Raw genomic sequence first — 14,292 nt, 5'->3', positions numbered from 1 at the left:
TGCTTCTTCAGCACTTTATAAACATACACTCATCCATATGTTCAATAACTTATCTGGCATCACATAACTTAATTTCCTCCTCCACCCCCTCCACGTTTCTGCACATAAGTCCTCCAGGCCAGCAGGGATACCTGGAAATCCCAGGCATGGGCCACAGTGAGGCTTAGGGAGCAGCAGAATCACAATATGTGAACTGTCACAACTGGCAGGGTCCTTTGACCTTCTACAGAATCCAATTCACTCTCTTTCCAGAAAAGAAAACAGAGGCCCAAGGAAGGAGAGTGATTTTGCTCAAGGTCACGAAGCTACTTTGTGTTCCTTGCCAGAAGAGATGGGGCAAGCTGTTTCAGGCAGAAGCTAAGTGTCAGGAGAGCCAGGCTCCTTCCCAATTGTAGGGCACACTTGTTGGCAATCAGGTGATTCCCAGAGCTGCATTTTCCCATGGAACCCAGTGGAAGCAAGGGACATGCCCTATGAACAGTCAGGAACAGGTCTGCTAGATACAGTGTGGAAAGAATCCCAGACTACACATTTGAAATACATTCCCTAAGGTGTAATTTAGAGCCAGAGGGGGAGGATGTTTTTTTAATTCTAGGGTCTGAGACCTAGAAAGAGAGGGAGAGGAGGCAGTAAATTGCAAGGACCTGGCTGTCATAAATAAATAAAAATAAAAGGGCTATGTCCTCTTACTAAGAAGAAAAGCATCACCCTACATATGAAAAGCTGTTTAAAATAAAGTAGACACATATTTTTGAGCAACTACAATCTCACAGGCATCAAATTAGTGTTCTACACTTATTTGCATATTGCAAATACCTTCAGCAATAGAACAAAGTCATTCGCATTAATTGCCTTGAATGTACTGATAGTGGTGGTGGGGAAATCAGCAAAGGGAGAGGAAGAATAAGAGCCTGCAGTCACATCCTTCAGAGATAGCAAGATGCACCCAAGCACCCCTCTGGTTTATCTACTTCTGGTACTTCCCAGAGAAGGGCATGTGGCAGGCAAGTGTCAGGGCTGGGGATCTACAACTGCATTGTTCTGCATCAAATACAGTCTGGGGATCCCAGTCCTTAGCAGCAACCTCTGCCCCCAACCTTTCAGCAAGAAATTGACATCTACTTTGGCCCTGGTTTAAGTGGAGGGAGTTCTCGAGCCTATCAGGGAAAGCCATTTTCCAAATTCTGAAGAGCCCTCATGTTCTCCATTCTCCCTCCTTTACTTTGTTGCATGCAACCCTCATCGCAGGACTCAAGAATGCTGGGACCTACCACCTCTCGTGGGCGTGTGGATCAAAACCAGATGTCCAGATCCAATCTTACAGAGTTTACAAGGAGGCAATTGTGGCTTAAATCAATACCTCCATTCTGGAAGGGCAGATACCCTTGTCAACAGAAAGGGGAAGTAAAGAAGGAGGGCGATGGGAGCTAAGATAGATCTAACACATGCTTGCCAGCAGGTGGCTAAAAAGCCTCAACACATGAAAATGTGTTGTCTTGCATATGAAAATGAACCTTCCAGTGGAGCAGGTCACCCTGCGGGGTGAGAAACTTCGCAGAGGGCAATCAAACAATCTGTAATCTGGATGACATCACAGAACTCAGAAAACAGAATCTGACTGGCAGGTGATGGACTTGAGATGGCCTCAGGCTTCAGGATGGAAAGCCAGCACATCAGCATCTACTTGTGTAACTGTGTAAGCATATCCCTTAACCTCATGCAACCTCAGTCTCTCCATCTGTACATGAGATCGCCCTGGGCATTGAGATACTGCCATGCAATTGTAATAACGCCTGGAACCTACTAAGTACTCAAATATCAACCACCACCACCATCATCATCAATCATCATCAGTCATCGTTTTCTTTTCTTTTTTTTTTTTTAATTTTTTTTTCAACGTTTATTTATTTTTGGGACAGAGAGAGACAGAGCATGAACGGGGGAGGGGCAGAGAGAGAGGGAGACACAGAATCAGAAACAGGCTCCAGGCTCTGAGCCATCAGCCCTGAGCCTGACGCGGGGCTCAAACTCACGGACTGCGAGATCATGACCTGGCTGAAGTCGGACGCTTAACCGACTGTGCCACCCAGGCGCCCCGAGTCATCGTTTTCTTTAAAGATTTTTTTTAAGTTGATTTATCCTGAGAGAGACAGAGATAGCATGAGTGGGGGAGGGGCAGAGAAAGAGGAAGAGAAAGAGAATCCCAAGCAGGCTGTGTTGTCATCGCAGAGCCTGAGGCCATGGGGTTCGAACTCACAAAACCTTGAGATCATGACCTGGGCCAAAAGCAAGGGTCAAACGTTTAATCCACCGAGCCATCCAGGGGTCCCAATCATCAATCATCTTAAAGGTGGGTACTTGTCTTAGTCACAAACACTGACACCAAAAGGCACTCATGTAGAAACTGGATGATTTGCATCAGGCCTACCTGAAACCAAACCCAACCCCTCTTAGCTCTGCACATGCTGTGCAGGGTAAGCCAACTTCATGAGCATTCTTGCCAAAACAGAACACTATGGTAAATTCTTTGCATGCCTTTCCTACTTTGACTAAGCCATTCCCTAAAGATAAAAAAACAGGAGTTCATTTAGGGTGTGCCAAGATGCACTCCAGGCAAGCCACTGATTGTGTTGGAGGATGGGGCCACTGTAGAATCCTAGGATGGTGGAATTGGAATGGGACTTCGAGATCTTCTAAATTAAGCCCTTCATTTACAGATGGGTGAATCAAGGCCTGGAGAGAACGCCCAGGGTCACACAACATCTGATTAGTGACAGAGCTTAGTCTCAAGCCAGATCCCCCACCTCCAAGTCAGCAGGCTTTCTGCTGCCCTGGGGCTGCTTGACATCACCTTGTTGGCCTGAGATCTTTTGAGATCAGTAAGCTACCATTTACTCCTACAGCTCTGGCCTTAAATGAACAAGACCCTTAAGATTTTCAAGAACCTTGACTGAACAAATCCATAAAAGATTTGGGTCTTTTCTAAAAATGCTGTTAAAAAGTGAGCAATCACAACAGACCACACCAAATTTCACTTCAAAATCTGCTCTTCTCCAGCTGATCACCACTTGTACTCAGAGGTTTATCCTGTGAGGATGCTGAGAGCCAGAGAGAGCCTCTGGTGGTTCCCAATTAAGGCTGCTTGAGAAGGACTGTGGCATCAATGAGGACATGAAACAGCCAATGTGTTCTGATTATCCAGGGGTGCATGCACTCTCTAGCCCCTTGGTATTTTTAGGTAGAATGAAAGGCTGAGTTACAGAAAACTATCAACAACAGCAAAAAATACTTTAAAGATCTCAGGCATCTGTATGTGCTTTCATGTGTTCTAAAGTGAGTTCTCTATACGGTTTACCTTTGTCCAGCCTTGATCTTAATAGAAATCTGTCCAGCCAAGAGTGAGGTACCATCTATACTGGCCTCATACTTCTTAAAAGTTCACACATCTTCCATCCCTGTATACAAATGATCTGAAAGAGGCAGCTACCAACTTTTCCCATCAGCTGGCCCTTCTGCAAGAAGCAATATGATGATCATGTAATCTGAGCCAGGCAGCCATGTACCTACCACCCATGACATAAGCTCTGCAAACGCCTCCTGCCTACCCAGGCCCCTCCTGAGATCACGTGTCCCCCAGCACGCACACATATATCCTGTGCTCTCCTCTGGCTCTGCACACGTCTGTCCATGCACAAAGTACATCCACAGACCTTATCAGCAGCACCACACGGGGCTTACACTGGTCTCCAGTAGATTTGGTCCCTCTCCAACAGACTCAATTTTAAATAAAAATAAATCTAAAACCCTGGCAACGGTCATTAGTTCAACATCTCCACTGCCAGAAACTGCCTGCCTCATTAAAGAGTAAAACAGCAGCTGGTAAGGTCTTGAGGCAGGGTGGTGGGTTTTAAAGATTTTCTGTGTCGGCCTGACTCCCCTCTCTCACTTCAGCCAACATGGGAACATGCGGATTTACATTCCCTCCAACAGGGCCAGAGCGCTGTAACTGCTCAGAAGAAGGTCTGAAGGAGCCTGGAGCAGAAGCCTCCACTCAGTTAGTTGTCTTGAATGGAGGGGAAGAGGAGAGGCCTGAACATCTGATCCATCTGGGAGAGGAATTGCAGGGATGGGAAACGTTATGTAATTAAACTCTGCTGGCCTGTCCCGCCTGGGGAATGTGAGACCCATCAGCAGTGACCTCTTCCAATCAACTTAATTGGCCCAATCTCGCCAAGAAAAGCAACAGAATTGGTTTAGTGCCTCATGGAAATAGCTTAGCTCCTGACTATTTATGGCCACTGAACTCGAGGATGGGAGCCTGAGTCTGAGCCAGGAGTTGACAATGTGTGCTGACTTCTGGGAGGACCGGGAGGCTACAGTGGGTTTCCCTGCCTTTCTGTGCCCCCCACCTCTGTCTCAGGGGAAAGACGTTTTAGCAACTTGCTGCATTGGGCTCACCGCACTTTACAAGCCCAAAGCCTCTTACGAGGCAGGGTCTTGCCTCCAAGGACCCGCAGTCTAGAGCAAAACAGACCTTCATTGCAACCCAGGATGGCTGGACTTTGCTCCTCTTTTATTCAAATATGCCAAGGACAATTACTATTTTCTCTGTGTTCAAAGTCACATTTATTTTCATGTCGTGGTCTACACAGCTCATGTTAAAGAACAGGAAAATGTCTCTGATAATTAATAACATCGATTTTGGGGCCACCTTTCTTCAGAATAGTTCAAGGACCTTTCATGAATACTGATTTCCGACAACTGCAATGTCGGTTAGGTTGCCTCCATTTCTTGGGTGAGTAATCTGAGGTAGTTACAGAAAGTTCTCTTTGCAAAGTACATGAGCAGTAGACATGCAGTGGGCATTAAGACTATGTTGCCAACTTGGGAAGGGGTATAGATCTCATTTTTACCATGGTCACAGACATGCTAGTGCCTGTATTCAATGAGACTTCACCTCTGAGTAAAGCTTTGTACTCCTCCCTATACCAAGCTTTGACTGGGGGGAAAGCAGAGTGAACTTTTCTTCTCATTGAGTCATTCCTGGGATTAGAACATTTCCCCCAAAATCACACTGCTCCAAAGGGGCACAACTGAAGTAGAATCAAGGCATTCCCACCATCCTCTGAAATGTCTGCCACCAGGTCTTCTGACCAATGGTCACACCCTATTTATCAACTCTCTCTTACGCAGATGAATTTCACCTAAAAATTATGTAGAACTTCAAAATGACACAGCTCTGATGTCATGAATTTTAAAATGTCAGGAGTCAAATAAAGTCTCCCCAATTATATGCCCTCACATGATTAGAACCTAATAAATGAGGTTTCCTATCATCTGGTCTGGGCAAGCATGTATGTGCAATCAAAAGCACCCCCCTCCTGCTCTGTTCCAGGGACCTCACTAGCTGTCTCAGAGTATGAACGCAGTCAATGTCACATTTCCCTCACTCCTCAAATGCTCCCGGAAGCCTACAGCTCTTCTTTTATCTATACCTTTTGTACTTAAAATACACATCTGAGCATCCAAGACAATTTTCATCTTTCCTCAGGCACACAGAATTCCTGCAAAAAAACATGCCCTACCCCCTCGTAAGGGCCAGAACATATATTCCTTCTATCCTGTGACTCGCCTTCTCTTAGTTACTTAACTTCAGCCTTACTGTGTGTGTGTGTGTGTGTGTGTGTGTGTGTGTGTGTGTACATGCACACACACATACATGCACCCTGGGTTAGCTACACACTCATAGCCCAGAAAACATCAAAGATTAATAAAACACTCCCAATCCGATATGTCAAGTCTCATTCCTCATTCCTGCTAGTGAGGAAGTATTGCACATTTCCAGAAACTCAATCCTCAAATGTATCAGGACCTGCTTTCTGCCCTGGATCACAGCACCCACCCCCCATGCCCAGCCCACACCCACAATGAGGAACAGGAACACCCTTCAGCTGTATCCCCAACACACAAAACCAGACCTCATCCCTATCCTTGTGCCCCCTTTTTACAAAATCACAGATATATTTCAGGTCAGGTTCCCTTTGGCCCCTAAGATCCATAAACATCTCTAGACTGAATTATGGTTCTTGAAGAGGCCTCAACTGGCATCCAGCTCTTTTCAGTCCTCTTGGCAAAACTGCCGCAGTCAGCTGAGTCCGAGAAGGAATGTTTCCAGGGCACGGTGCCATGCCCCAGTACCCAGTAATGGGCTCAGCATCCAGTAGGCATTCCACAAATATTAACTAATAATCAATATTAATTGGTAACAATGAATTCCTCTATTAAATAAGAAACCCATCAAATAACAGAATAGAACACGCACCTCTGCCACCAGTAATGCAAAATATATTCCTCCCCTCACTCCAATTTTATGTGGACGTCCTCCCTGATCGTCACCTAGTGCTGACACACAGGGCTTTTCCCCTTAAATGTATACCCCTCATTCTAAGCCTTGTCCAATTCCTTCCTCTCTGAGGAGGTAGGGAGGGGGAGAAGGCAAAACCCAACCCAGCATCCTTCTCTGTAAATGCCTTGTTTCTCCATAAAGAGTGCCTGAGCCCTCACTTTCCTATCCTCTGCACACCCCAGTGCCATCCCAGCCACATTTCCCCATGCACACTCAAAAAGTTCACACTCGGCTCTCTGCAGATAATCTCTCCCTGCCCCCCCCTCCTCCTTCCATAATCCTCAGGAGCCCAACCTTCCACACACACGTCCACCTTTCGCTGCTACACACAGCCACCCTCCCACGCCACACCCACTCCATGTGTCTGTGCAGGCATGCACAAGCCATCTGTCTTCGACACACTGTACCTCTCCTCCTGCTCTGACACCCTTCACAGGCACAGATTTCTCATTAGCTACACCTATGTTCCCACATGCTCTCATCTCCTGCCAGTCACACATATGCGCATCCAACACTCTCCTCAGAAACGCACACCTCCACTGCGCACAGAGCAGGGTGGAGCTCCAGCTCTCCGGCCACCCGCAATGCACACCCTGGTGCAGAGACTTTCCAGAAACCTCCTTCCCTGACCACACAGAGCACCCAAGGGTCCCACTCTCCCTCCCTAGCAAAGCAGATCCATTCACACAGAACCCAGCCCTCCAATTCCAGCTACAATCCCGTCCTTACCAACTGCAAAATCTTACACGCTCCTTGCTGCAGGCCCGCAGACTTGCTATTTTCCTCCAACACTGTTCACAGAGCCTGCTTTCTTCTCCTCTCCCCCTCCCCACTCCCAACACCATACCCAGGTCTAAGTGTCTGAGCCCAAGGCAGAGGCGGTTGGATTTTGTCCCCTAAATTCTACCTCTCAACTTTCTTTGTGCAACATGTCAGGAAGGAATTGGGGGCGGGAGGGAGCCAGGCTGAGTATGCTGGAGAATTTCTGGGTGTAGGGAAAACGGAACCAACTGCAAAGTTCCCTCTATGTTACAACTTTCTCCCCTCCCGACATTTAGGGCAGAGGGCTTAGGTGTTTTTCTCGCTCTCAGGTCTGTCGGCTGGGAGAGGACATCTCTTTATGAAAAAGCAGGTCGTCCAGCACCTTCTCTAATAGGTTCCAGGAGTGACACCCACCTCCTCTCATGCCAAACCTCCCAGCTCCCGCCCCCTGCTCTTCGCACACATAAACAGCCCCCCCCAGCCCCCCTCACCCCCCCGCGCGAGGCGCCCCAGCTCTCCTGCTCTGAGCCCAGCGCTCCGGCTGAGTCCAGGAAGCTGCCTCCACTCCGACTCTGAACCTGCCGCCCGCCGCCAGAGGTCTAAAGGAGGCGGTCCAGTTCAATGTTTCCTCCACCTGGAATGCTCCCAGACGTGGGAGGAGCCCTTACCGGTTAGCAGCCCCCACCCGGTTCGGCGCGAGGGTCTCAGTTCCGTGCATTTAAAGCGCAGCTGAGGAATGCAGCAGCTAAACTCCCCCCAAAGAAGCAGCGCCTCCTCGCCGCGCACCCACTGGCGCCCGACAGCACCAGAGTCCCCTCCCCCACCCCTCCTTTCCCAAACCTTCAACTTCCAAGCGTCCCAGATTCATTTGGAGTAGGAGTAGCGCTTTGGGGCAATGGGGTAATTTGGCCCACCGGGGGTCCTTTTGACTCCGACCTAGTTCCGCCGGTCCCCGGTCTCCCAAGCCTTCCCACACCGCCGCCTCAAATTCCGAGAGCTGGCTCGGAGAAACGGCGAGGAATTCCCCAGGGACTGCCCGGCCAGCTTGCCCGCCGCTCCCCGCGCGGTCCCAGATGCACGGAGAACGCGCGGAGCTCCTACATCTGCGCAGAGACCCGGGGTGGGGTAGCCGCGGGGTGGGCGCTGGCCACAAGGAGTCCGGGGTGCGTGGCCGTTGCCGAGAAAAGCTTTCGGAAGAGGCAAGAGTATTCCAGCACAGGTACGCCGCGCCGGGCGAGGAGTTGCAACTCCCAAACTCGGAAGTCGGCGTCCCAGTCCGGAGCTCCGAGTCCCCTCCCCCAGCCCACGCCCGGGACCAGGGAGGGGGAGGCATGCAAGGAGCCCCGCGATGTTGGGAGCCGGGCGCCGGGCGCGTGCCGGGGAGCCGTGGTGACACGCTCGACTCTTCCCTGCGCGGGATCTGTCTGCCACCCCCTTTTGTTACAGGATGCACGGGGAGCCTTCTCTGCAGGAGCAGACGGGTGTGTTGATTGGGGGTTGGAGGGCGGTTCTGCTGAACCTCTTCGCTGCCCTTCCGTCGTCCCTATTTCCCCTCGCCTCCGCCCCCATTTCCAATCCAGGTCCCTTAAACCTGATCACTTTCCCAGATATTGGGCGGTTTCTCGGGCAGCCCAGGGACGGGAGAAGAGGTGGGGAGGAGTGTCCGTGTGTGCGTGTGTGTGTGTGTGTGTGTGTGTGTGTGTGTGTGTGTGTGTTTGAGTGTGTGGTGGGGAGGGGGTGGTTGCGGTTGAGCCTCGGCCTGGGCAGATCCCAGCGCAAACTTCGGGGAAGGCACAAGCCCGGGAAAGTGAGCCAGAGCCGAGCGATGGAGGTGGGGGCGGGGAGTTGGGGACCCCCCGCGCTAGTCCACTGGAAAATCCCCCTACTCAGCTTCCCACCCCTGAACGTGCCCACCCAACGTACCCGCCTCCCCTTACCGTGGCAGAAGTAACCATGGCATCCGTGTGACTGTTTCCAGGGACGTCGACATGAAGAGAAAGGTGGACGCAAACTCGGTCATTCAAAGTCTCTCCCACCCCGCCGCCTCCACTACCCAGCAGGGGGAAAAAAAGAGAAGAAGAAAGAAAGAAAGAAACGGGAAGAAAGTAGTTGCGCCGGGCTCTCTCGCGGGGCCGCGCGCGGAGCTGCTCGGTAGGGAGAGGAGCCTTCAACTCTGAGTCCCGTGAACATAATCTGCGCGGTTATAACCAGCCAACCCGGCCAGATGGCTCCGCGCTCAGCGCCTTAACCCCTTCAGCGCCGCGCCACCCGCCCCCGCGCCCGGCCGCCGCGCGCCTTGCCAGCCCAAGCCCCTGTGCCCCTCCGACTTGGGGCTGGCGTGGGGTGGGCAGTGGGGCGACGAGGTCATCTTTCCTAGCCTCTCTAAAAGAAAAACACCAAAAACTTCCAAGTTAATAGTAGGCTTCACTATCCCCCTTAGAGATCCAGGAAAAAACGAAATATTCAACTTTTCACTGTATTTTACATGTTAATGTCTTCAGCCTGTCTTATTTGTTTTTTTCTTGAGAAACTTCCTTTTGATCTTTTTTTTTCTTTCTTTTTATTTAAGATTTTCCTCTCTAGGCAGAAGGGCCTTTCTTGCCCCTTCCCCCTGGCGGCTTGGGTCTAATGTGCAAACTCCTCCTCCAAACCTTAGACCCTTCCAGCTCTAGATCTCTCCCCACCTCCTATCAAGCCCACCCGTCACTCCTTCCCCCACCCCACAACGCGAACACGCCCAAGGACAATCACTCCCCAGCGAACTCGCTGCTCTGAGGGACCAGTACCCAGGACGCCGTGCGGGAGGTCAAGGACAGCGGAGTCAAGAGGTAGGGGGAGGCGGGGTTCAGGGGGACCTAGGAAGGGGCGGCCGCGTGTGTGTGTGTGTGTGTTTGCGAGAACGTGAACGTGGAGGAAGAGGGGGATGGATCGAAGACTCCCATTTCACCCAGCCTCCAACTTCTTCTAAGCCCCTTCCTAGGATGGGGCCCTGCAGCTGAGCACCCGCCCAGCACCCACCAGTCTGCACGCGGGGACAGCGCGGGGAAGCAGAAAAGGCAAAAGCCACAAACAAACCTCATAGTAGCGCTTGGAAAGTTGTGACGCTCACTCCCCCACCCATAGATTATTCGAGGGAAGGATGGGAGGGAGGGGGCAAAATCTCTTATTTCGAGATAATTTTAGCTGCCCATTAGACCCCACTTGTTCTGAGATCGTTCTCTCTAAATTTACCGAGTTAAGTCATCTTGCTTTCGTCCATTTGCCATCGAGAGAAGTGAGAGTGGGGGGTGGGGGGGGGGAGAGAATGTCGCTTAGGGGTCAAGGAGAAATTCAGAGCCTTGGAGCGGATTTTTGTGCTCCTGACCCCCTCCGGCTCAGCTCCCCGGGCCAGGGCGTGGCGGACTCCGTCCTTGAGCCCCCTACCACTTCCTCCCTGCAGTCTATGCCACTCTTTGGCCCCATCTCGTGCCAGGACCTTTCGATTCACGCGCGATTGGGGGAGGGGAGCAAGTAAGTATCCCGTCTCGTCTCGTCATGCCCTGCCATTCCAAGGTGGGTAAGAAGCAACCCATTCTGTTTCAGCCGGCGTCAGGTTAAAAAAATCCAAATTCCTACGACTTGTTTGAGAATTTGGTCAAACACCGAGAAGCACGGGCACTGCGCCTACCAGATCAGGCCGAACCCGACGCAGAGCAAGGCTGCGGGGTCCGAGCGGAGGTAGGAAGGGATGGGGAGCCTGGGGGGCTGCGTACTAGATAGATTGTACCTGCCTCATCATTATCCTGGCTGCTGGAGGCTGCCACATCGAAAACGGCCAGAAGCGCCCACTGAGGCCCAGGGGTCGCACCTCCCGCAGTCCCTGGAAAGAGTGGGGTCCTCCTTCAGTGCCTCCCTCGTGCCAAAATGTTGAGGTCCTCCTCCGGACCAGATTAAGCTGCCGAGTTGTTCCCTCCACTCGGCACACACAGCACCATGAAGGTTTGGATTGGGCGTGATCTGCTGGGTTCTGGTTTTCTCCCTGAGCTCTGGCCCGCCTCCCTGCCCTCCCCCACTTCCCGCACTTCACCCCCACCTCCGCTGTCAAACGAAGGATTCAGGCCCAGTTTCAGCTCCACTGGCCAAGTTCTAGGGGCTCCTTTCTGGAGCTCCAGGTCCTCCAGTAACCCGAGGGTTGCAGGGAAAGAGGTAGTTGGCTCCTGCTGCAGCAAGGAAAGGGTTAAAAACATGTGCGGGCTGATCCGCCTGCAGCTCCTCGGTCACTGGCAGTCTGGAGGGAGGAGGGGGAGGAAGGGGGCAAACTTAAATTTGAAAAATCAGAAGAAAAAAAAAGAAGAAAAGGCAGCAGTGAGTTTAAGACCCGATTTGTTCTGCAGATGCTGTGCACGGACTGGCCGCCACACTTTGCCAGGACCTAGGCAAGCACAGGAAGAGTTTGTATTGTTTTCCAACTGGGAGTTGGGGGGGGGGGGGTGTTCTGCACTGGTGGGTCTGTCTTTGCTTGCAATCAACACGCCTTGTAATATGAGAGGTGACACCTTAATCTTGCCAAATATGTGTGGTGCCTTTGAGGGGGGGTGGGTAGAGGGAGGGGCTGAGGGAAGGAGAGAGGGAGAGAGGGAGAACCAGACAGAAGCAGAGGGTAAAAGATGCATTTTCCTCACTTTTTTTCCAAATGGAGAGCTACTGGTCCTTTCCTTTGTGGAAGACCTTTTTCAGAAAATCTCCCTCTAGCCGGCAAGCTGCCTTTGCCTTCACTGTTTTCCTTTCTGTTTCAGAGTAAAAGATTCTTCTCTCCTCTCTAAAGAAGACTAGGGATTGATGCCTAGGTCTCTCTCTTGGCTTCCAAGAGTAGCAAGGTGATCAAAGAGGAAGGTGACTGGAAAAAGGAGTAGAAGGTGTATATTTTTAAAAAAAGTAAAAGATAATTGTATGCAATGTAGATTCATTTGGGAACTGCAGAACATTGGGACTTCTAAGCAAATCCGTTTCTCTCAATAGAGGAAAATCTTAGTGGTATAGACAGCTAAAGCAAAGAACAGAACTAGGAAGTAAGCTGATGAGTTCATGCCCCATAGACAGTGCTGGGTGTGGAAGTTCATCTAGGACTAGGTCTTTTCTGATTAGCCAGGTAATCGCTTCTCTTCAAGTTGACTCCTTGGTCATGGCCTTGGCCATCCATCTGTTGACTGTATTTTTAGGTTGCTTAACTTTCTTTTTCTCCCTGAAAGTTGTTTGTGAGGGCAGGAACTAGATCCAGTGATTGAAAGCCCCCTTACAAAATCTCTCCTAAAGCAAATTTCTGGAGCATGCTTTCTGCCCACCCTTATCTTTTGCAATAGCACCACTCTGTGGTTGAAACACTGAACAGAAACAAAATGGAAATGTTGGAATGAATTATGCCCTTACCTTGTGAGAAATAGTATTGATCTACTGGATGTTTCAGTTAAATGGATTGTGTGTTGCAGGGGCTGCTCAGCATATGACAAGGGAGGGGGTCTTGTGCAGTAGGGGCATGCAGTTAATTCGTTATGACACAGTGACCCAGGAAATGAGAGAACTGGGCCGAATGGCCTCCAAGGACCCTTCCCTCTGTGACCGCATGTGGCAAGGCAAGCTTGGTTCTTTTCCCCAGCACCATACAGCTAGCCTTGAATATTTGTCCTCTCCCATTGTGTGTGGGTTTTTTTCCTGCCTTAGATTGCTAAACTATACTCCACACCTTAGCTTATCCTAAAGTATCTGCAAGTTGCCTCTTCTGCTGCTGGAGGGCACTGTGGAGAGGTTTGCAGAATGCTTGCACCTACTTTCTCTTGCTCCACCCTGTCCATCCATCCCCACCCCCACTCACTCAGACAGTTGCTTGAGCTCCTGGAGCCCGAAAGTCTATGTTTCTGAAACAATTAAAGTGCCTGCAAAAGGTGTTTGCATAGGGATTGCGAATTTAAGGGCCCAGTAAGGCTGTGTGTTACCTGGCTCCTGGTACTCAAAAGATTCCTGGCTGCCCACCCATTACTACACACTTGTAACTATAGCATTATTAGCCAACAGTCATGTGAGCCCATGGTGCCAATTAGCGACTCCGCCCAAATGTCCTGAAGAGTGGTGGGAGCCATTATTTTTTTTTTTTTCAAAATGGGTACAGATGTCTGTAGAAACTGAGTGACTTTATGTTTATTCAGCGAACCCAGGTCTTCCCTAAAATGTCCATCATCTTGAGGAAGAGCAGCTTTGATGCTATCAACCTTGAGCTCTCAACAGAGTAGGGAGACAGATCTAATTCTGTCAGCCTCTGTGTCCCCCCACCCCCTACATTTAATAGTTAAGGATGCTAAGGCTCTGGCTTCTCCATAAATTTCCCCAGGGAAATAAACGAACAAACAAGCAAACAAAAAACCAAACATAGTAACAGATCAGGAAGTAGAACTCATTAAAAGAGTGGGTCTTGGAATTGTACAAACCTAGATTCCATGCTCCCTTCTTCACTGGTAGCTGTGTGCCTTTGATAGGTTCCTGAACTTCTCAGAAACTGTCTGTAATTGGCAGAAACAATGCCAACCTCATAGGAGTATTATGGGGGCCACATGAACTAATTGATTTAAAATGCTGGGCACAGTCCAGCACAGTGAAGGCACCAACTCCCAATCTGATAGCCTTTCTACCGGAAACACCGCCAACCACACGGGTGGGGGATCTTAGCCTTTAGAAAAAGCTCCGGAATGTCCTCTTTGTTACTTGTAAGCTGTCTTGAAACATTTCATTAATGTAGCTTTATGGTTATATATTTTTCCCTTGGACAAAGACAGAAAGAACATAGCAGAATGAAGTAGTGGACATATTTGGAATTTAGTTTCCTAATGCGGGCCTCAGAGAGCATGAAAGACGTAGTTGAAGGATTTCAGAATCTCATCTTGTTTGTTCTTTGTCTCTAAGGCAGAACTGCCTCATCATGTAAAAGGAAATTCCACCATGTCCTTCAACTTGTAACAGATTGCCTAGTATATTATTGGTTTGTTGTTATTGCTAATTATGTTCTAGGGCTTAGATTGAACAATATGATGAATTGCATTGAATAACAATGGATCAACTCATTTTGTGAAATAGCATACATATTCATAATTATGTTT

The 14,292-nt window shown here is 49.8% G+C and overlaps 1 protein-coding gene and 1 long non-coding RNA gene across 2 annotated transcripts in view; one reads left to right on the top strand and one right to left on the bottom strand.

Moving 5' to 3' along the window:
- Positions 1-9,352, bottom strand: part of NTF3 (neurotrophin 3) — a 67,985-nt gene extending 58,633 nt beyond the window's left edge. The window contains exon 1 of the mRNA XM_047868652.1: positions 9,106-9,352. Coding sequence (XP_047724608.1) covers positions 9,106-9,123 — 18 coding nt within the window. The 5' untranslated portion in view covers positions 9,124-9,352. The remainder of the gene's footprint in view (positions 1-9,105) is intronic.
- On the top strand, positions 9,188-11,614 carry LOC125171326 (uncharacterized). The gene is made up of 4 exons (XR_007154263.1): positions 9,188-9,319; positions 9,738-9,996; positions 10,751-10,885; positions 11,542-11,614. It is a non-coding gene; the product is annotated as an uncharacterized LOC125171326 (long non-coding RNA).
- The last annotated feature ends 2,678 nt before the right edge of the window (positions 11,615-14,292 follow it).

The sequence above is a fragment of the Prionailurus viverrinus genome, chromosome B4 (assembly GCF_022837055.1).
Source record: "Prionailurus viverrinus isolate Anna chromosome B4, UM_Priviv_1.0, whole genome shotgun sequence".
In the NCBI taxonomy this organism is placed as follows: domain Eukaryota; kingdom Metazoa; phylum Chordata; class Mammalia; order Carnivora; family Felidae; genus Prionailurus; species Prionailurus viverrinus.
Note: the sequence above shows the minus strand (reverse complement) of the source record. Positions and strands in the feature narration are given on the sequence as shown.